Raw genomic sequence first — 21,621 nt, forward strand, 5'->3', positions numbered from 1 at the left:
TTTGAATAAATATATAATACGTTTCTTTGTTATTGAATTCACATTAAGGAAGGATTAATTTGAGTCCGTGAAGTGTGAATGTTGTAATTGAAAATAAACGATAGTAAATAAAAAAACACCAAACAATATGAATAGAATGAGAAATACATTTAAGAATATAGGAATCGATTTTCTTAAAAATAAGAGGGTTTTTTATAGACTCTGCTCACTGATTATGGAAGGCAACAGCAAGTCAGCCGCGATGATAACTACATTTTTGGGTGGAGGCATATTAACATCTACTTTATTCAATCGTAATGACCACATTGAATTTAAAGGAAACACGTTTAAAAATTATTTTTATGTACATTGCAGTTCTAAAACTGATGATTTTAACTCGATTTCAAATTTAAAAAAAGGAAAATACAAAAGTTCGTTAAATAACAATGAAATAATAGAGAACACACTCAGTGTATCTAAAGACGTTGTTATAATAGGTAACCAAGGACCAGTAAGTAATATGGTTTTAAATGGAACTGATGCTTCTTCAAAAATATCAATATCTGCAATTCAAGTTAATGCAAACAATCCTATAGAAGATAGGATGATAATACAAAGAATGGGAGTTAAACTAGGAGACACTAATAACCAAGAATTCGTACTATCTGCGGTAATAGATGGACACGGAGGTTGGCAAGTTGCAGAATATGTACAAAAAAATTTTGTGGGAATATTTAGAGATGAATTAAACACGACAATAGAACTTATGAAAAGAAATAACACTGATAACGTTATTTCCGAGTTGGATATAAAATCTGCAATGCTTTATTCGTTAAGAAAAACCTATTTAAGGTTAGATGATGAGCTCAAAAACATACTAGAAACGCCATATAATTTAGGTTTTTCAAAGCTAGCCTCAGTTGGAGCCTGCGTCACGGTTTCAATAATAACTGAGGATGCAATACTAACAGCAAACTCAGGAGACTGTTTATCTGTGTATTGCAGCGAAGACGGGATGTGTATACCTATGAATGAACAGCTTTCAGCTATGAATCCCGTTGAACAGAAAAGACTTGAGGAAGAGCACATACACGACAAAGATAACTTGATACAGTGCAAGGAGGTTATACAAGGAAAATATTTAATGGGTTTGTATTCATTGCCTATATACAAAAGTTGTTATGTCAAGGGAATACTTCAGCCTTCGAGAGCAATCGGTGATTTCAGATTAAAGTACATGGATTTTAACTATAACTGGGAAAAAGATATGAGTAGCGATAAGTTATTGAATACATTTTCTTATATACTAGGGGACAAAAATATCGATAGTAAGAGTGACAACCCACCGTATTCATACGATTTGATAAATGGAGATAATTCAATGGCATTAAAGAAGGATGAAAAAAGATATTATGTTAAAAATCCCTTAAGTTTTCCATATGTTAAACAAGAGCCTATGCTTCATATGTACTACTATAATTCAAATAAGAAGGAAATACTATCATCAAGGTTAACGGATGTTGAAAAAATATCTCCAAATAAATTAATATTGACTCCTAATTATCTCAAAAATGGCCAAAAAATAAATGTTGAATACATCTCACCGGAATACATATGTACAAATATAACGGAATGTAACGACTCTGTTGAATTTTTAAAAGACTATATTTACTCAAAAATCAGGAACTTTTCGTCATATTTGCAAAACAATATCAACAGTTCAAAGAAAAGCTTTCTTGTTCTTGGAACAGATGGCGTTTGGGACTTTTTGAGACCTAAGGATGTAAGAAATATATTGTTCAACTCCAATTCTGTCCAGAATGGCGCAGAAAACATCATTAAAAGTGTTCTTCATAATGCAGGAGTTAGTGATATTGAGAAATTAAAGAGTTTACCGAAAAAAAGAAAAGTATTCGACGACACCAGTGTTATTCTAATTGAAATAAATAAATAATCAACTTTTAGAACTGAAATGAACCTTACTCTATATTTCTAACACTTATTAGAGTATAACTTCATTTCTAAATTTAATAATGCTATTTAACCATTCTATTTCTGAATTAGGATTATCGTTTATACTGTCGGAAATGTGGATTATATTCAAAACCCCATTTCTAAGTTCGCAAACTGTAGATACATATCTCCCCTCGCAAAGGAGTTCGCCAAGCAAGTTTTTGTATATTTTCATTGATTCTTTTCTAACATTTGTCTCTTCGCTCTCCTTATTCGCTTCGTCAACTTCACCAACACAATTTTCAACATATACTTTCGTGCTTAAAGTACCGTCATCAATAATCGCATACTTCATTCCCTTTTGGTCATCTAAGTTAACACCAGTTATGTACCCTTGCAGCCAACAGCAATCCCCGTCACTTCTGACCTTCTCTGGCAATTCACAAATGAACATTTTTGGAGTAAGCCTCATCCTTCAAAGTAGCAGTTAAAATCTTAACTAACTTAATAAAGAAAATAAGTGGGTTACAGATACCTATTTCTCATAAAACCTTCAATACTCCTTTCATAATGTAAACAACTAACTTAAAAGCAACTTTTTGCTAAAGAATTTTTTTTCCAAAACAAGGCAAGCCAATATTTTGCTTGACCATAATCATAACAAGGGCGGGAAAACATGTGAGTATATATTTAAAGATATACAACTGAAGAAGCCCAACTAAAAACAACAAAGAAACTGGAAAATCGGTGTGTTGAATGAAAACGAGAAACTTCAGGTTAGAAATCACTGTTTTGGAGGAACTGTGTTTGTTTCAGAGCCATAGAAACTGCCAGTTGTTATAATTTTTATTTCCCATATTTGTGTGTAGCTATTGAGTCAAATGTGATAAAAAAAAATAAACTGCCCCTTTGGTAAATCAAATTATTTTTACTTACGTGTTTTGTTGCTTATTGAAAAAAATTAATGAACTCGGTTGTGTCTGTGATTGTTAAACAGAGACTTAATATATAGTTAGTGACACTGGTTAATGGATGCTAAAATGAATGACGAATTTTTAACGAGGTACAATCTAATATCAAACAAGATCAAAAAAATTGTAAATAGTTGCGACCAAAATGTATGTTTTACAACAATATGTTTAAAAACAAAATGCTTATTTTTGAATCGAATTAGGAATGTAGTGCGGGTGAACTGAATTCAACAATAAAGCTTTTGGAAAACATTGAGGAAAAGAGAATAGAAATAGGGGTAAGTTGAATATGTCAATTTTCTTTATCCTGAACCTTAAATTTTAATCGATCAATTAATTTACCCTTTTTAAACTAGAGCTCTAATACAGTATATGAAAGAATGGTTTTAGAGTTCTTGGAGTGCGAAGGCAGTATGTTCAGTGAATATGAGCATCTAAAAAGCAAAATATTTGTTATCTCAAATGGAATAATAAGCATTTCCGAGAACAGCGATCTCCCAATACTGTTGAACGTGCTTATGGACGGTATTAATGCCTACAATAAAATGATGAAGAAATACCAATACTCAGAAAATCACTTGCTTGATTTATCATTTTGGTCTATAGAACTAATGGACACAATATACGCTAAGAATCAGGGAAACACAACCCTGTTGGACTATACATTGGAAAAAATAAAAGATCAGCATCCACATATTTTAGATGTTTTTAACGATATTAATTATCTAGAGAGAATATCTGAAAACTGTAAAATAAACGAGATTTACAGAGGAATTATGCGTTTGGATTTCTCACTTAAAATTAAGACCAAACATCTAATCGAGTTCATAGAAAACAAAAAATTGAGTGGAATTTATATTCACGACAATTTATCAAATAAAATTGTGAATTTGAACGAAGCATTGTATTTTCTTAAATATGAATTTCTGTATTTAGTTAAATACATTATATTTTTTTCAAAGTACCTTGGAATAGACAATCTGTTATATGAGAACGATGAGACTGTAACTAAAATAGAACAACTATTTGAATTTCCTGAGAAAGAAAGAAATGAAAAAATTGACAAGTTTTTGTCAGAGTTGGACACAAATAAATACAGCAAAGTACTAGAAGCCTTCAACTCACTAAACTGGCTAAGAGAGAGATTAAACATTTATTTATTTAAAAATATACGGGACAAAAATAAGTTATTGGGTTCTATAAACGACGAAGAAAAGGATATACTGAAAGAAGAAACAAAGGAAAATTGATAAATTACTGGAAACTAAACTAATTACTTTCCGAAATGCGAATCAACTTGTTCAAATAATGGAATAACATATCATTTCAAAGACTATTTGTTTTTTAAATGTTATTTATAAAGTTTCTATATATTGTTGTTTGTCGTTATATCCTTGCTATTATTAGCCTCGCCACAGCAATTTATAATATTATTGTCTATAATTAAGTTACTATTATTGTTTCCAATATTGTTAATACAAATATTAAAACCGTTTGCATTACTCATGATATTAGAATTTTCATTGTTTTTGTTTATATTATTGTTATTGCCACTACCGTTTTCGAGGTTAATGGTATTTAAATTTTCGTTTCTAACATCGAATCCACCTCCTATAGCATTATTGTTGTCCTTAAAACTGGATTTATTATAGTTAACCTGAACATTAACATTGTTAATGCTTTCATCTGCCATAGAAATGTTTAACCAAGGATGTTGAAGAGCCTCCAAAGCAGTAATACGCTTTTTCGGACAGTATTGAAGCAATTTGGAAAGCAGGTCAATCCCGTATTGATCTAAACTCGGAAAAAGTGAGTGTAGATTCAATTTTCTATTAACCTTCCACTGAGGGAAAACTGATTTATAACACGGAAGTTGGGTAACACCTGGCCAGTTGTTTTCATTAGCGGTTCCCAGAAGTCTGAATATGTAAAATAAAGTATCTATCTCGCTGTCTCCAGGAAATATAGGCTTTCCAGACACCATTTCAGCCATTATACAACCAACACTCCACAAGTCAACACTGCAGTTATAACATCTCTGACCCAAAAGTAACTCGGGAGCTCTATACCATAAGGTAACAACCTCATGAGTGTTTGGTTTAAGTGGGGGTGTGAATGTCCTTGCAAGTCCAAAATCTGCTATTTTCAAAATATTACCAGAGTTGCTCAGAAGTAAATTTTGAGGTTTTAAGTCCCTATGCAATATTCTTCTTCCATGACAATATGAAAGTCCGCTCAAAAGCTGTCTCAATAAAGACTTTACTTGAGTTACTGGGAGTCCTTTTTTTCTGTTTAGTCTTAAGTATCTCCTCAAATCAGTCTCACAGTATTCAAATATCAACCATATTTGCATTCCCGTACATGATACCTCCAATAGTCCAACTATGTTAGGGTGTTTTAACTCTCTCAACAAAACTATCTCCCTGATTGCTGTTGATGGGAGTCCAACTTCATCCAATACCTCGTCATTATCAAATCTTATTTTCTTTAAAGCCACAATTTCTCCGGTATCTTTTTTCATTCCCTCCCAAACTATTCCATAAGTACCCTCTCCTATTATTCTAATCATATTGTAGTTGTTTTCAAGACTGTTAATATCATCAAACGTTCCTGACAAACATTCTGTCTGACATCCCACTGTACTTGAATGAATTTCCATATTTCTATACATAAATAAAAGCCATATACTTTCTAAGTTTGTTTTCACATCAATGATATGCGTTGAGATTAATTCGTTCTATCTTTCCTTTCAAATATATAATTATACTGATGCCTACATGCAATAAATTTACATTATAATATTTCTTTTTATCCTCTTTAATATGCACCTTAACCGTGTTTGTTTAAATAATAAGACTCTTATTGGTACCCAAAAAATGGGGAGAAAATGGAGGCAAAACATTCACCCGTTTCCTAGCCATTAAAGTACGCTAAAACGTTTATCATAAAATGTTATTTATTGCCTTTGTTGTCACGTTTTATCAATTCTGAGTCACTTTCTGTTTGTGGAATACCTCAAAATCTAAATCTTTACGATGACTCCCCCTCAAGCTTAATTGAAATCCTTGACAATCTTTTTCCACTTTTACTCGCTTTTTAACAAAATGCACCGTTTCATTGTATTAATTCATATTTGGCGGTGTTCAATATTCTTTCTAGTTTTAACACGCAAGACCTTCTAATAGCTAGTCTCACACTTCTCTTCTGGTCTCTTTTGTCCGAAAATTAATTGACTAGAGTTGATTTTCGAGGAAAAAACTAAAAGAAAAGCAGACTAAAAGAAAAATAACAAATATAAACTAAATTTATGAAATTAAATCTACTTATATAATACAAGATAAATGAGAATTATATTGTAAATTAGGAAAATTGTCGTGTAATATCCAGATGCGTAGCTAGTGGAATGAGTAGTAACTAATGATTCGTTTGAGCCTTTGCCTATTTCTGGAAGCTTTATCTCGTATTTTCGGAGATCCTTATAATTTTCTTTGTTCTTTTCCCTCTCGCAATCCATTTTCTTAAAACTATACTTGCTTTGATAACTACCATTTGACGCAGATGTAGAAGTCGGACTCGCGTTTAAAGTGTCCTCAAGTGAATTCCGGTCTCCTAATGGATTCATCACGAAACTAGTTTTGTATTCACTCACATTCTTTTGTGATTTATCTGTAGAACTTAGTTTTATAATCTGGTAAAACTCACGTGGTAGGTTCTTTCCAATGATAAAAAGAATCCAAATAATATCAATGACGTCAGATTTTGACTTAAATTTAGAGGAAATAAGAACTAAAAGGGAGTCAATTGTATCCCAAATAAGTTCGTTACCTAATGGATCTAACATAGTATTCGATTTTGTTTTATTGATCTCAATGGTATCTATAGAGGAATCCCACTCTATTAATGTGTTGTTCGGGTCTCTATTACGTCTCGCCATAGCCTTAAAGATGTTCATTCTAACGTTAATACTATTTGTCATCAGATTGTAGTCTATTATATTATTCAATTTAATTTGGACAAAGCCATCAACATAAAGCATACTGAGAGAAGTTGCTAGTAATATAACCTCGTTAACCGACAGTTTTGTTATTATTTGGTCGTCACAAATCCATAAAATCCACTTAGAAGGTATCTTAAATCTGGATATTGTAAAAGACCACAGTAAATGAACGGCTGATCTCGGTGTAAATGAATGAATGTTTAACCCTGAAACTAACTCAAAGAGATTTGTTGGAACTATATCTGTTAGGGCAAATGCATGACACAACATTGAAATGTGAATTGGAAAAAATTTGTTAATTATCTCAATGCTTCTGCTTTTCAATTTTTCAAATAAATGCGGAGATACTAATCCGACCTTTGAATAGGACCAAGCGATATTAGAAATTTGTTGAGGTTCCATATTATCAAGTTCTAATAGTATCTTTGGAATTGAACAAATATACAAATTCTTATAAAATTTAGTTAACTTTGCAAAAGAACAAAGAAGTATACTCAAACTTATGGGAAGAAACTGTTCAAGCAAAAGAATCGACTCATTGCAAATGTAATCAAACAAAATGTGATCATTTATTCCCAGCTTTATTAAAGACCAAGACAAATTTGCGAGCTCTAATGGAGAATATCTGTGTGGGTAGCTGCTTATGTACAAAATACTTTCAAATAACCTCTTAAATCTCTTGTCCTCCAAAACTATTGTTCTTTCTCTTTTATCTCTGCAGTTCAACGCAATTCTATGCATCATTGTAACCATATTAACCTCGTTAAATGATTCAATATGGTCAGTTATTATCTGAAACATCTCCTCTTGCGTCTTCGAATTAACTATTTTTCTATTAATAATCAAATTCAAGGGGAAAACTCCTCCTTTTCTGCTTCTGACCTCTATATCTGCTCTTTTCTGACAATAAACCATGCGTTTTATATCATTTGAAATATAACTATTAATATGATTGTAGTTGTGAAGTCCCCCACATCCAAAACAACGTTCTTTTTCATTTCGATCCAACATATCAAAATTAGTGCTCCTCGCTTGAAAGAAGTTTTCTTTACACATTTTTGCAGTATTTAACTAAAGCGTGCAAAGACTCGTTTGTATCTCGACAGTCCTCAGTTACAGTTTCAATACTTTAATAATTAAACTTATATTAAAATAAAAAGCCATATATTGACTCATAAAATATTTTCGAAACACAAAAATATGCTGCAAATCCTCGTACACATTGTTAATTTATCAAAATGCATTCAGTCAAGATTTGAGGCTACTTAAATCCAATGCTACATGCTCGATGCAAATTTATATTTAAAATTAAAATAAAGCAACTCATTGGCGCCTAACTTTATTTTAAAGAAAAGAGAAACAAGGGAAAAGGAAAGGTAATTTGATTAATATTGGCGTACGAGTAGAAGTAATTAATTATTCTTGACTAGAAATCCAACTATTGTGTAACTTTTCAATTAGGAATCATTTTTATCTAAGGAAATACCGTCTAAGTTAATCAACATTTAAATAAAACGAGTTACTAATTTCGTTTCCGCCTTTAATGTTTCAACACTTGAAAAGAACTAAATAAATGAGAGATCCCGAAAACATTACTCAAAAAAGCAGAAAATAAAGTCAATAATGAGACTCAATTTTGATTTTCAAGGTATTCTTAGAACTGTTAAAATAAGCGAAAACAATCAATATGATAGTCTAATTAAATTATACAATGACGTTAGAGGTTATGCAGCTAGAATATTTAACAGCTGTGAAGAGGACATTTCTTTGTTTTTAGAAGGTAAACCATTTATTTTATCTAACATAAATTACGATGAGTTAGGAAAAAAACTTATAAAGGTTAGAAAAAATATTGAATCAGGTTTAAAAGGTGGCAAGGGTGGTTTCGGTGCAACAATTAAAAGCCAGAAAAAGAAATTGAACATAAAAAAATTGGATATTGGTGATTGTAGGGATTTAAAAACTGGTAGACGTATTAAAGACATATTAAAAGAGAGGGAAAACGGTAAAAGTGTTACCTTTGACGAAAACCATAAAGTAGAAATGTTGACTGAAAGAAACGAAAATTCGAACAAAAACCAATCAATAGATTCATTAAAATACACCAACTTAAGAAATGGGATTTTAAAACACTACCAGACTCACATTTTAAATTTGGAGGATAAATGGAAAAATATTTCAAATTCAATAGACTTCGGATTTAGTCATCTTGACAAGAATGTTATCATTGGGACTAACAACTGAACAATTTTAATTAAATCTGATTTATTTGAGCTAACATAATTATTAAATGTAACAGGACTTTTTATGGGAAATTAAAGAATTGTAATAATCATTTTCCACAGAAGTTGTCTCTTCCTTTTTATACATTGATAGATTTGAATATTTCATTTATTGTAGCTTAATTAGTGAATTACCATTACGTGTGCTAGTAATTAAAATTTTGTAAATTAAGTACCGTTTTTTACATTGTCAATTATTTGCATGTTGTTTTATTTTCTTTACATTGCATGTTATTTAAATGCCAGCTTGCATGCATATTAGTTTAAGTAAATAAATCCTATTTTTAATTCATAATATAAATTGTGAATGTTGGATATTCTAATAAAAAGGTTAAGGGACTTCCAAGTATAATAATACTTTTAATAATATTTGGGAAATAAAAAGGATGATAATCACTAGATTCGTATACTTAGGGGTGTTTTTAACATTTAATCTGATACTAAATTCTAAGTCCGATCCTTTGCCGTATTCTTCTGATGATTTAACGGTAGCTCCATTTCCACCAATAGTACCAGTAGGTGGAGGATATTCGCCTTTTAAAAAAAATGATAATAATACAGTAGAATATGTTCAAAAAAGCATGAATAATTATTTTGGAAAAGAATTAACCAGAATGGTTAATTATCCGACCTTTAGGTTAATTTCATTCTTTAATGGAATAAACAGGCAAGTATGGGCTTTTGTATTGGGAGATGAAAACAAAGTATTTGCATATCGTGCTGAGAATATACCTGTTTCGGATCCATTACATCTGGGTAATTCATGGAATCTAATTAGTTCATATTCAAATACTTTGCCCATCAAACTAAAATTTCTTTATCCATCCTGTAATAATATGGTTAAGGACAAAGATGAAGAAGGAGTTGATTGCGGTGGTCCATGCAGACCATGCGATACATTTTTTGACTGTACTGTTAGTTCCAATGACTTGAGAAAACATAGCATACTGAAATACTCAACATGCATTGGAAGTCTTAAACATGGTGACTATTGTTCTTTGACATGTCCAATAGGCTATAGGTTAAAATATGATGCAAAAATAAATCAAGAAATATACTCGCAGTGCTACGACGGTTTTCTTCACCAAATTTCATTTAGTGGTTCAGAATACCAAGACAATCATCAAATACATGGAATAAATGACTTGTGTGAGAGTGCATTCAAATCAACATGTAAATATATATCTATAAAATACTTGGGTATCAATGAAAATAACGGTGAGGGTGAAATGGAATGCGAAGGCATATTTACTTCCATACCACGTTACCATGAGAAAAAAGTGTATTGGGCATCTGTGAATTCGAAGGGAAGAAGGGTAACTTTGCTTTGGAAAGAAAATTACTGGGTTTGCTTAGACACCAATTCAAATAAAGTTTTAGGCTATATTCAAGATTTTGATCCAGAATATACATTGAAAAAAAATGAAAATAGTAAACTTATATGGATACCTTGGTCAGAAAATGATCCCGTCGGAAACAAAAGAGCTTATGCAACTGTTAGCTGTGTGAACCCAAGGAATTATAAACAACCAAATAAGTGTAATACGCTGCTAATGCAGGGTTGGAACTATGGTGCCGGTTATAATGGTGTTTGGGTTTTTGTTGGAGATATGGTTGATGAATTCAATGGAGATACAAAAGCAATTTACATAAAACCATATAGCAAATTAGTCTTACTTTACAATAATTACAAACTTCAGTGGGAAATATACGAGGGCAGAGGTGATGGGTCATATGTAGAATTAATCAATATAATGAGGGAGGAAAATGGAATAAAAGACCGAGTACTTAGTGATAACATTGTCGGAATAACTGACAATACTAGAAAGTGGAAGTTAAGAGCTATTAACTCAAATCCTAGTTCAACACCACCGTCTGGAAGATGGATAACAACATCGATTAATCAAGAAAAGATTGGTTCTAAATATGAGTCAAACTATTATTTTATTGACATTACATGTAAAGAAAAGATAGCAACATTAACCGGGAGTGAACTGGAGATAGATTCAAACAAATTGATTAGTTCCACCAATGTGAAACCATTAATGTGTTCAGGTGCTCGAATAATGAGTTTTCTTCCAAAAATTGATTACAGCAATATTTCATTTAAACCTAGAAATAATTATATTCAAGAAAATAACAATGGAAAGTACGACGACAAAAATAGTTGTTCGTATATAGAAATTAAAGGAACAACAATTGAAGCAGTTGAGTGTTCAGGAATATTTAAAAGAGAAAAAACAGGCGATGCTGAATACATATGGAGAAAGATAGGTAGCAATTCAAGAGTAATACTATTTTATTGGACAGGGATAAGATGGATTTGTACAATTAATGATCATAGTAATGCAATACTTGGATATATAGAAGGTGATAATATGAAGCAAGGTAATTGGTTGAATAAAATAGATCCATCTGTTGGAGCATATGTAAAAACTGAAACAACTGTTAAATGTTTAAATAGCATAAATAATATGAATAAAAATTTACTTTGTAATAACTCAATAATGAATAATTGGCCTTTATACCTACAAGAATTAAATGGAAATTGGGAATTAAAGCACAGTAAAAGTAACGAGAATGGGAAAAGATTATCAAATATTGACACGAGCGATAAATTTGAAGATTTTTATTATGAGCATTCAAGTGTAAATAATTGCAAATGGTATCTATTCTTTGATAATAAATTGGGTTACTATGTTATTTCAAAGGAATATCCAAATAACGAAAACAAATTAGGATATGTTGCAATTAACAGAAATAACAAAAATATGCCATTTATAAAGGGCCAAGAGTCTCATCATTTAGAGTGGTTACACTATGACAGCAGTAATATGAATAAGGAATTGAGAGCATCATATATATCAACATTATGTATTGATCAAAGTGAAATAAATGAAGCAAACAAGACTCGGACAGGTTTTATTGGAAGAGATAAAATAAGATTTTTAAGCGATACTAATTCTATTAAAATGAGAAAGAATACAATAAATAGTTATAATTTCTTAAAAAAAGAGGAAACAAAACTTTGTAATGAATATAATATTACAGGATTTACTAAACCATTGGAATCATTTAATGGAGTGTGGACTAAATCAGATATAAAGATCACGGAAGATTATTCCAATAATATACATGAACTATTTAAATGCTCTAATAGTAATGATAAAGATGCATATATTTACTTTTCAGAAGCACCACTAAATAAAACAGGTTGGTTTTTAGATTATGACTTGAATCCTTTGAATGGATTTATAGCATTGGGATCAAATTCAACATTGGATAAATTTAATGATGATTGGAGAGTATGGAATTTAAGCGAAAAAAAATGGAATAATCTAACATTAATGTCAGATTGTATGGATGACAAATTAAAAAAAGAAACAATATTTACAACAACTAATGAAGATGTTATAATACTTGATGAGAATAATTTATTGGTAGACAGCAAAGGTGTTGAAGTAGAATTGATTCCATTTGTTGATGTTGAAGACGAGGTTAAGAATGCACCTATAAGAGAAATGCCATCTCCATTTTTCACAGCAGCGTTGCCAATAATAAGTGAGATAGCAGGAAGAGCATTCCCATTGATAAAAGATATATCAAAAATTGGACCAATAAATCAGCGAACATCCGAATATGAGGATAAACCTATAGCTGCTTCCGCAATTTTGCCAAACTTGGAAATATTTTCAACAGCTGAACAACTTAGACAGAATATTACAAAGAATCGACAGCATGAAAGGCCAAATATTTACTATGACCCATCTTTACTTCCTCAAAACAATGACAATAATTTAAATGGCGTTCCTACAACTCTACCATATGATCAGTTTGGTTCACAAAATTATTATTTAAACAATAGAAATGGTCAAACTATAAACTATCAAAATATCCCATATCCTATTCCACAGTACGGAAACAATCATGATCAAAATTTTATACCAATGAATTACTTTTATCCAGTAAACGGTATACCACAATACAATCAACAGTCACAAATGATTCCAGTTAATAGTGGAATTCCTAATAATAGTTACCAACAAAATTATCTTATGCCTCATGTAAATCAACCACAACAATTGAACCAAAACGAATTTCCTGTAAACAATCAACATCAACAGGCAGATAATAGTGGTTTAAGTTTTAATAATCAACAACAAAACTACATACCGGCTCTAGGAAACCTAAATGATGACAAAAATTTGAACTCCATCCCTGTTTCAAGTTCTAGTACAACTTATTTGATTACCACCACCACTACCACCACCACCACCACCACCACTACTACTAACACTACCACCTCCACTACCACCACTACTACCACCACTACTACCACCACTACCACCACTACCACCACTACCATCACTACAACAACTACCACTACCACCACCGCCACTACCACCACCACCACCACTACCACCACTACCATCACTACAACAACTACCACTACCACCACCGCCACTACCACCACCACTATCACAACTACAACCACAAACATCACTGCAGCCGGAATTTATGCAGTAAATTTGCAAAATAAAAAAGCAGTGAATTCCGTTCAGAAAAAGAAATTTGGTAAGGTCAATGGAAGTAATGAAGATAACAGTTGTAAAGAAGATAAACAATGGTTAGTAGAGCACAGTAAATTGTTAAATCAAATGACAGGACTGACAAATAAATATAAAGTTATAATAGTAAACATACTGAACCAGGATGGTTCCAAGTACGACTATTTGCAGGGTGTGTATAATTTTAATGGAATATTTAATGAGAGACCCTCGTATAGACACTTTATGAATGGAGTTAAACGTGAAGTAAGTAATAGGCCAATGTTAGTGAATCCAAACAAAGATATATCCATATTTTACGACAGGAGATTAGAGTCTTGGATATTCGGAGATCAGGAAAATATTGGCTACGATAGTAATGATTCTATATATATATCAAGTTCAAAAAGTCATTGTTTAGTACCTTGGGATCCAAGTATAACATGGAATGTGAAAGACACCCAAAGTAAAATATCTCTTATAATCTCGGTTAGAGCAGGTGAAAATTATTAGAAGCTTGATATTGTTTTAATAAAAGAAATATTAACAGTTAATATTGATACCTAATATAAGTCAAGTATATTAATTTAAATGGTATTTTTTATTTTAGTTTTTTTGTTTCATTATATAGGTAAATCAAGTTAAAAACAAAAACATTACGATATATTACCACAAGATCTAGTATAAAAAGGGAGTATTTCTTGAATTAACTGTTGCACTTATTTGGGAACTATATTCGAAATTTCTTGCGATATTATTGTCACAGTGGAAATCATATTATCGAGGTCAAATATATAATTAAAAATATTATGTCGTAAGTACATGTGAAATACACTATTTATAATAAAGAAAAATAAATGGTCAATAAAGAAGGGGTGGAAAGGAAGGATGGATATAAAAAAATAAAGTAGCTATTTTGAATGAATGGTATCCTGTTTGTTGTTAATTAATTAAATATATTTAATTTATGAAAATGTGAATATCAAAATATGCCGATTTAAATTAGCAGTTCGAGGCGCTAATAATTATTTTAAACAAACTTCTAATAACGAAAATAAATAGAAGGTCTAGTTTATTTAAATAACTATATTGAATCATTGGAACTAAAGGTTTTAGCATAAAGAGATCAAAGTGAATAAATGTCACTACTTACTGATTAACTATAATAATTAAGACGAGAAATTTTCTTCAAAAAGGTGTACTATATACATTGAGGCACTTTTTCTTCCGTTCAAAAGAGAAAAAGTGAGGAAAAGTTTGGTTTTATTCTTTGAATGTAAATCTGACAATAGTATTGTAGGCAAGGGGTATTTTTAATGTTGATATAATATTTTTTAAGGCAATATATCGTAAATTTAGAATTTAATTGTTTAATAAAGATTAAAAACCACTTTTCCTTCTATTTTACGTGGGTGGAAGTAACAGATATATTAATTTAGAGTAAATATAACAATAGTGGATTAAATAAGAAGTGAAAGCTATTCAATATTCTTTATCAATAAACATTTATTAATAATTAAATACCTTTAAATATACATATGAAGTGTAGGAATAATTGGACTGAAATTTAAATATAGAAATGCACAAGTCTAAACCGACATTTAACGTATGTAATTGGAACAATTCCTTGGCAGCTAATTTTATTTATAATCCGTTGGATATATCAGAAAAAATAGATAAGAACACAATGCCAAGTGAAATATTGTTTTTTAAACCGATAGGAGATGATGTCTTTACGATATTTCATCAGGGATCACACAATGAATTCAAAATACGCCAAATATTTCTGAATGTTGAATTATTGGATGAGGAAAAGAAGATGTTAATTGAATTTGATGAATATCTCGAATTAAACAAGATAATATTGCCAGAATTTATGAGATCGTTATCTTTAAGAGTATTAATGTTTAACAAAAGAAGATATGAACACACATATATAACAAAAACAATGAGTCATATAATGAATATGTTTCAGTGGAGAGTGGTAACATATCCATTAAGTGATATGGAGGTAGATTTAAGAAGGGATTTGGAGAGTGGTATGATATATTGGTATGGAAGAGATTATTGCTTAAGACCGATAATCGTTATAAAAATCTCTAAGATAACCAAACATTATCCTCTTGAAAGATTTATTCGTCTAATAGTTTTTTGTATGGAATGGGGGATGAGATATTTAATGTGTCCGGGTAAGGTGGAAACATGTTTGGCACTGATAGATATAAGAGGTGTTAGTCTAACTTCATTCCCAATTTCAACTATGAGCGAGATATCATCCTTGTTGACTAATCAGTACTCTTTTAGATTGTACAGAATGTTTGTATTGCACGATTCCTTATTTATACAGGCAATGTGGAACTTAACTAAACAATTTTTAACGGACCTTCAGCAACACAAAATTATTTTAAGTAGAAACGATATCAGATCTCATTTATTTAAAATGGTACATCCTTGTCAAGTGGAGGAGCAGTTTGGAGGAACACAAAAAAACAGGACTTTTCCTTTCTATCCATTTGTTTTTCCAAAAGGTCCATTTGTTGATCCTAACATTCATCCACCAAACGGATTTACCCGTTTTATACTGGAAAACAAGAACAATTTGCCAGAATTTAACAGGATCTCAAACTGTCACTTATTATTTAATAAATACAATGTTTTGGGTAAATTAGTATATGGAAAAACAGAAAATACGAATAATGGTATCGTTTTTGATGTAAATGGCATAAATAAATTAAGAAAGAGTGTATTGGACAATTTCAACATAGATCTTAGTAAAAGTGGTGATAACTACAACAATGGTGATAACTACAATGGTGATGACATTAATTTAATTATTAGTGATCTCAACGGAAGTGATTTCGAAAATTGTAACAAAAAGGAGAACTACTTTAATCATAAAGAAGAAGAAACAGAAAGCAAAGAAAAATTAGAATCTGAAACGTGCTTTCAAGTTACCAACTCTGACAGAGGTTTGGAAGCAACAAACACACTTACATTACTTGAATCCTCAAAGGATTGTTCAAGGGAAAGGAAAATAGGAATAATAAATACAATTAATATAAACTCAGACATAGCATCAATAGGCGACAGGAGTCAACATTTTATAAGGGAATACTCCGTAAAATCTGACAATAACCTGTCTGTTTCATCAGAAAATTCAGAATGCATTCAAGATCTGTCTTCAAATTTCGACTATGGCGTATCAGTTTCAAATAAAAGTTCCGAATATTTAGAAGAAAATTTGTACTTAGAGGAATTGAAGAACAGTCTTATTATTGAAAACCAGTGTTACGATCAAGAAATATTCAGATCTTTTGGGGTTTTGCCTATAACTTCAGAAAATTTAAAATTTTTAATCAGAAGAGAGAATATTAAAAAAAAAAATAAAAACAACTTAAGTTTTAGATCTTCAAACTCTAATTTAGAAGATGTTATTTCACATCAAACATCTATATGTGATAATAGTCTAATTAGATTTGAATCTGCAAAAAGCAATCTTGATTCGGGCGAAAATTTAAATCAATCAAAAAAAGATCAACTTTCAAAAACAAATGCTAACAATGATAGCGTTTCTGCTTTATCTCAGTCACTCAATTCATACTTTTCCTCAAGTAGTCGAAGTGACAACAATTTCCAACTTTCTTCGCTAAAAACATCATCTTCTTGTTCAAATTCTTCAAACAATTCCAACAGTCTTATAGAGGAGATTGGTGTAAAATCAAAAATATCCAGAAAAAAAAGAATCAGACTTAAGATTTACAGAGCTATTAGAAAATTAAGGTCTTCCAAAATTTTAATTGACGAAGATAACAATGAACTCTCAAAAAAGTATCAAAACCAAAATAGCCGTATTCTTAACCGTTGTACTCTTTAGTGATTAACTTGTTCGATTTTTAAAGTTATTCAGATATAAAATAAATTGGATATTTTATTCTATCGGTTTATCCACAAATCCGTACACATACACCAGAACGTAACAAATAAAAGAAAATAATTTCCATGTTTTGTTCACTCAATATTCTAGTTTAACCTGTAATTTTATTTAAGTTCTTGCATGTTTACCCATTGCTCAATTGAAGAGTTTTTATTTATTAAATACGTAAACATGCACTTGGATGTGTTTGCAAAATTCATTCTAGTTAGACGAATAAATACTTTATTATTTTTACCACTAAATTTACATGTTTAGCTTCTAATGTGAGATTTGTGACATTGTTCAACATTTGTACATTTTAGGCGGTAACCCCCAACCGCGCTCCATTTAGCGGGGCCAGTCACCTATTTAAATTTAATTAAAAGCATATAGTAAATGTATGATTGTATATATAGTAATATTCGTTGGTATCTGTGTATACGACTGTAAATAAATTAATCAATGGATGATATATTGCTGAATTATCTTCCAAGTATATACAAGGGAAAAAAGGTAAATTCGGTACTCAATTATTTTTTTGGTTAATAATGGGGTCCGAGACTAATACATTTGTTGTTTATTACTTTATTCCATCAGATGGGGATTGTGAGGAGTATCCAAATGCATTCAAGGTTAAAAGCACAAATAGGTACTTAACTGTTCGTCAAGTTAAAAACTCTTTTCCATTACCTGGAGCTTATTATTTTAGGTTTAAAGTTAGATTTGGTGATTTATTTGCATGGTTGGATCTAAAAAACGATGATGATATTATTCCCTTTTTCGGCGATGCAATAATATCCAAGGTTTTGAGATTAAACTGGGATCCAAAGTGCAAAAACAACCAGAAATCCCCTAATAACAAAGCTCAACCAAGTCAGCAAGTCTCGATGTCGTCTCAAAGTACTGTAACTCATGGCCATAACTCATATTGTCATATTCCAAGCGGTATCCAACCTCCTCCACCTCCTCCACCTCCCCCACCTCCCCCACCTCCGCCTTCCCATCCTCCACCACCTGGTCATCCTAAAATTTTGCCGCACCACATCGATCTTATTGATTTAAACTCTGATCATCCGAAACACCGCAGAAATGTTGGTTATATTTAAATATGTGTTATTTATTTTATATATTGTTAAGCTTACTAACATTCAATGTCACTATTTTCTCAAAAGCAAGTTTACGTAAAGAAAGGTTTTTATTTAATATTTAATGTATTGCATCCTTAAATTGGTTTTTCTTCCTTATTTGTGACTTAAAACTTCAACCTCTTAATACTTATTTGGAATTCAGTTCGTGCTTTTATCTTGTGAAACTGAACATTGCTATTATTTGACCATAAATTTGGTTTATAACTACTCTAATAGAAGTGATTTAATTATACAGAGATAAAGGCTACTATGTTAATGTTTTTTAATTTCACTTGACTTTGTTTATGTCAGCTCCATCCTTTGTAATAAACTACACAACACAGACTTATATTGATAAATTACTCGTGGGAAATAATTGGCATCAACCTGGATGAAAAATATACGTGCTAAAAAATAATTAGTGCTAAATGAAATACTACTTAAAAACTATCTAATTTGTCTTCTAATATATATGCATACTTGTTTTTTAATTATCCGTCTTTTTATTCATTCCTAATATAGCTATAAATTTTATTATTACTCTTTCGGCGGGTCGATACCATGCTCCCCACACTTAATAATTGGATGTAAGCTTTAGGTATCTCATTAAGTGTGAATGAACCTAACTTTATTTTCAAGACTAAGAAATCATCAAGGTGGCAATTACTAGATTAAAGAGTTTATACCCGTTGTTTTTTACTGGACAATCCAAACGAAGCTAAAATTGACGTGCTATCACCCAATTTGTGAGGTTGTGCATGTGTGCAGTTGAATTTAACAACAGAGGGAAAGTATGAAAAGAAGAGAGAACAGAATTGGCAAAAAAAGTCATTATGGCTCTATGCTCTATTGCAATTATTGTTTTAATTCAGGTAGTGCAATAGCCAAACGGCTGTAGAAATGCTGTCTCATCTTAACTGGCCAAAAATATGCTGATTCATATATGTATATATACTGCATACATACGAGGTACTAAACCAGAAAGATGAATCACCAATAATAACCATTTGCCTGTTTTATCTATATACTATTCTACTTTCATCTAATAAAAACGCAATAGGCACGGATAAGGAAATATGTTTATCAGTACAAAGTAGAAATAACCAGTATACATAATAGAATTATTCTTTACGTTTTGAGGTGACAAATGTTATACTTTCAAGATTTGCTTCAAAACTTTGATGTCAAATGACACTCCTCTTCATTTTTTTAAGAGAATAGTTTAATAACCTTGAGAAACGAGATACTCGGCAAGTTGCAATGCAACCTTCTTGCAATTTCCAGAGGATTGCTCCTTGTTCTCGTCATAAATTGCAATAATAGCCGAACCATTTTGGGTATCGATAATGAAGCAACCTCCTTGTGGCTTGCTGCAGAAAATCACATGAACGGATACATCGTTTTGCTGAAAATCCTTCTCTACACGAATAATCTTGTATTTGTTTCCGCCAATCCAAACACCCTTTGGAGCCACTCCTTCGTTAATTGCCTGCAGTATTGTAGACTGATCGTTAATCATTTCAGGTGCCTCTGAAACACCGTCTGCTTGAATTACACTCTCCTCGTGATCTTCCCTTACGAGAGTTTGCCATGCATCACCTTCATCAATACTGGCTGCGTACAGTGCACCATCAGATGTAGAACAAAGTCCACCTGCACATACGCTTCCTGTGTCGATCAGCCACTCTTTTACGATAGTATCCCAATCAGACATCGTCAATACAGTAAGAAGGAAATTACTATACAAATGATTTTATATTTCTAAATAATCACAGAAAAGAACTGATATGCGTTCTCTTTTAATAAAATGATTCGAATGGTATCTAACTCTCTATATCTCTCACTTTTTTACATGTATTAATTGGATATGTACACGCATATACGCGTAACTAAAGGATTTAGCGTCATGTCTATACCGCCATTACGTGTAATTAAAATAATATTTCAAAAAATAGATTAAATATAAAATTACGATAGCAATTTAGGCAAATGTTTGAATAAAATAATGTAGGTGGGCTGAATAAGAGTGATTCATAGTTATTTTTGGAACATGAAGGCGAGTGTTTTATCTCTTAGTATTGTATCTAACTTTCACTTTTTTAAATTGGTTTCACTGTCAAACTTAAGTGCACATTAATCGTGTTTCCTTCTTCCTTTTTGCACAAAAATTTCAAATTTCTGACTTGTTTTTGATACTTTCACATATTTCTTTATTCTCTGCTTCGATATTTAATTAATTTGAAGTGTCTACCTCTGTTGTTTTGCATCCACAGTTGCATGCATGAAATGTGCACTTTTGTTGGTGTACCGGTGCAAAAAATAGGCACTTTTTTTATGTGGACAAAAATAATGTTAGGTAGAATGGTGAAAATTTAGAGATGCGATTTTTTGTTTCTGTCGTTATTGCCTTTTATATCGTGAATTCTTAATAATTTTCGCAGGATGTAGCATATTAAAATAAAAGCGAGGGTGGTTTTTGCATATTAAATATGAAGAGATAGGCAGTAGCAGGGTAAACATGACTGTAATAGACATCAATTTTGAAGAAGTAATTGGATTTTAGCAAATGCAGTATTATCTGGACAATTTTACATTTCATATGAAAGCAATGTTGCGAATCATATAAAAAATTCATATTTCGAAGCATGTTTAAAGCGCTGTAATATGAAGAAATATTATTTTGAGAAAATAATATTAGTTAAATTAAAACTAATAAAAATAAACTAGCCTCTGAATAAAGCAAACAGAGAAAATGTGTTTATATTTTTGATGTTCGAATTTTAATTTTGTTTATTACAGAAACATTCAACCACTATAAGCAAAATCTAATAAGTTTATACTTTAAGTTAATT

The 21,621-nt window shown here is 31.1% G+C and overlaps 10 protein-coding genes across 10 annotated transcripts; 6 read left to right on the forward strand and 4 right to left on the reverse strand.

Annotated features, from left to right (window-relative positions):
* Positions 1-214: 214 nt before the first annotated feature.
* On the forward strand, positions 215-1,933 carry FG386_000644 (pp2c; the record flags this gene model as incomplete). Its single annotated transcript, XM_067339988.1, has 1 exon — positions 215-1,933. One exon carries the CDS (start codon positions 215-217, stop codon positions 1,931-1,933), a length of 1,719 nt encoding a protein of 572 aa, XP_067195667.1.
* Positions 1,934-1,981: 48 nt separating this feature from the next.
* Positions 1,982-2,404, reverse strand: FG386_000645 (uncharacterized protein; the record flags this gene model as incomplete). The annotated part of the gene is made up of 1 exon (XM_067339989.1): positions 1,982-2,404. The coding sequence occupies one exon, from the start codon at positions 2,402-2,404 to the stop codon at positions 1,982-1,984; it is 423 nt and encodes a 140-aa protein (XP_067195668.1).
* An 879-nt stretch (positions 2,405-3,283) lies between these two features.
* Positions 3,284-4,153, forward strand: FG386_000646 (uncharacterized protein; the record flags this gene model as incomplete). Its single annotated transcript, XM_067339990.1, has 1 exon — positions 3,284-4,153. The coding sequence occupies one exon, from the start codon at positions 3,284-3,286 to the stop codon at positions 4,151-4,153; it is 870 nt and encodes a 289-aa protein (XP_067195669.1).
* A 116-nt stretch (positions 4,154-4,269) lies between these two features.
* On the reverse strand, positions 4,270-5,562 carry FG386_000647 (cyclin-dependent kinase 3; the record flags this gene model as incomplete). Its single annotated transcript, XM_067339991.1, has 1 exon — positions 4,270-5,562. One exon carries the CDS (start codon positions 5,560-5,562, stop codon positions 4,270-4,272), a length of 1,293 nt encoding a protein of 430 aa, XP_067195670.1.
* A 660-nt stretch (positions 5,563-6,222) lies between these two features.
* On the reverse strand, positions 6,223-7,956 carry FG386_000648 (uncharacterized protein; the record flags this gene model as incomplete). Its single annotated transcript, XM_067339992.1, has 1 exon — positions 6,223-7,956. One exon carries the CDS (start codon positions 7,954-7,956, stop codon positions 6,223-6,225), a length of 1,734 nt encoding a protein of 577 aa, XP_067195671.1.
* A 567-nt stretch (positions 7,957-8,523) lies between these two features.
* Positions 8,524-9,144, forward strand: FG386_000649 (uncharacterized protein; the record flags this gene model as incomplete). The annotated part of the gene is made up of 1 exon (XM_067339993.1): positions 8,524-9,144. One exon carries the CDS (start codon positions 8,524-8,526, stop codon positions 9,142-9,144), a length of 621 nt encoding a protein of 206 aa, XP_067195672.1.
* Positions 9,145-9,568: 424 nt separating this feature from the next.
* FG386_000650 (uncharacterized protein) lies at positions 9,569-14,242 on the forward strand (the record flags this gene model as incomplete). Its single annotated transcript, XM_067339994.1, has 1 exon — positions 9,569-14,242. The coding sequence occupies one exon, from the start codon at positions 9,569-9,571 to the stop codon at positions 14,240-14,242; it is 4,674 nt and encodes a 1,557-aa protein (XP_067195673.1).
* Positions 14,243-15,308: 1,066 nt separating this feature from the next.
* FG386_000652 (sec14 domain containing protein) lies at positions 15,309-17,603 on the forward strand (the record flags this gene model as incomplete). Its single annotated transcript, XM_067339996.1, has 1 exon — positions 15,309-17,603. The coding sequence occupies one exon, from the start codon at positions 15,309-15,311 to the stop codon at positions 17,601-17,603; it is 2,295 nt and encodes a 764-aa protein (XP_067195675.1).
* A 587-nt stretch (positions 17,604-18,190) lies between these two features.
* On the forward strand, positions 18,191-18,748 carry FG386_000653 (apicomplexan specific region near N-terminus; the record flags this gene model as incomplete). Its single annotated transcript, XM_067339997.1, has 1 exon — positions 18,191-18,748. The coding sequence occupies one exon, from the start codon at positions 18,191-18,193 to the stop codon at positions 18,746-18,748; it is 558 nt and encodes a 185-aa protein (XP_067195676.1).
* A 1,243-nt stretch (positions 18,749-19,991) lies between these two features.
* On the reverse strand, positions 19,992-20,483 carry FG386_000654 (sporozoite antigen; the record flags this gene model as incomplete). Its single annotated transcript, XM_067339998.1, has 1 exon — positions 19,992-20,483. One exon carries the CDS (start codon positions 20,481-20,483, stop codon positions 19,992-19,994), a length of 492 nt encoding a protein of 163 aa, XP_067195677.1.
* Between the last annotated feature and the right edge of the window lie 1,138 nt (positions 20,484-21,621).

Source organism: Cryptosporidium ryanae (assembly GCF_009792415.1).
Source record: "Cryptosporidium ryanae isolate 45019 chromosome Unknown contig_15, whole genome shotgun sequence".
Lineage (NCBI taxonomy): Eukaryota > Apicomplexa > Conoidasida > Eucoccidiorida > Cryptosporidiidae > Cryptosporidium > Cryptosporidium ryanae.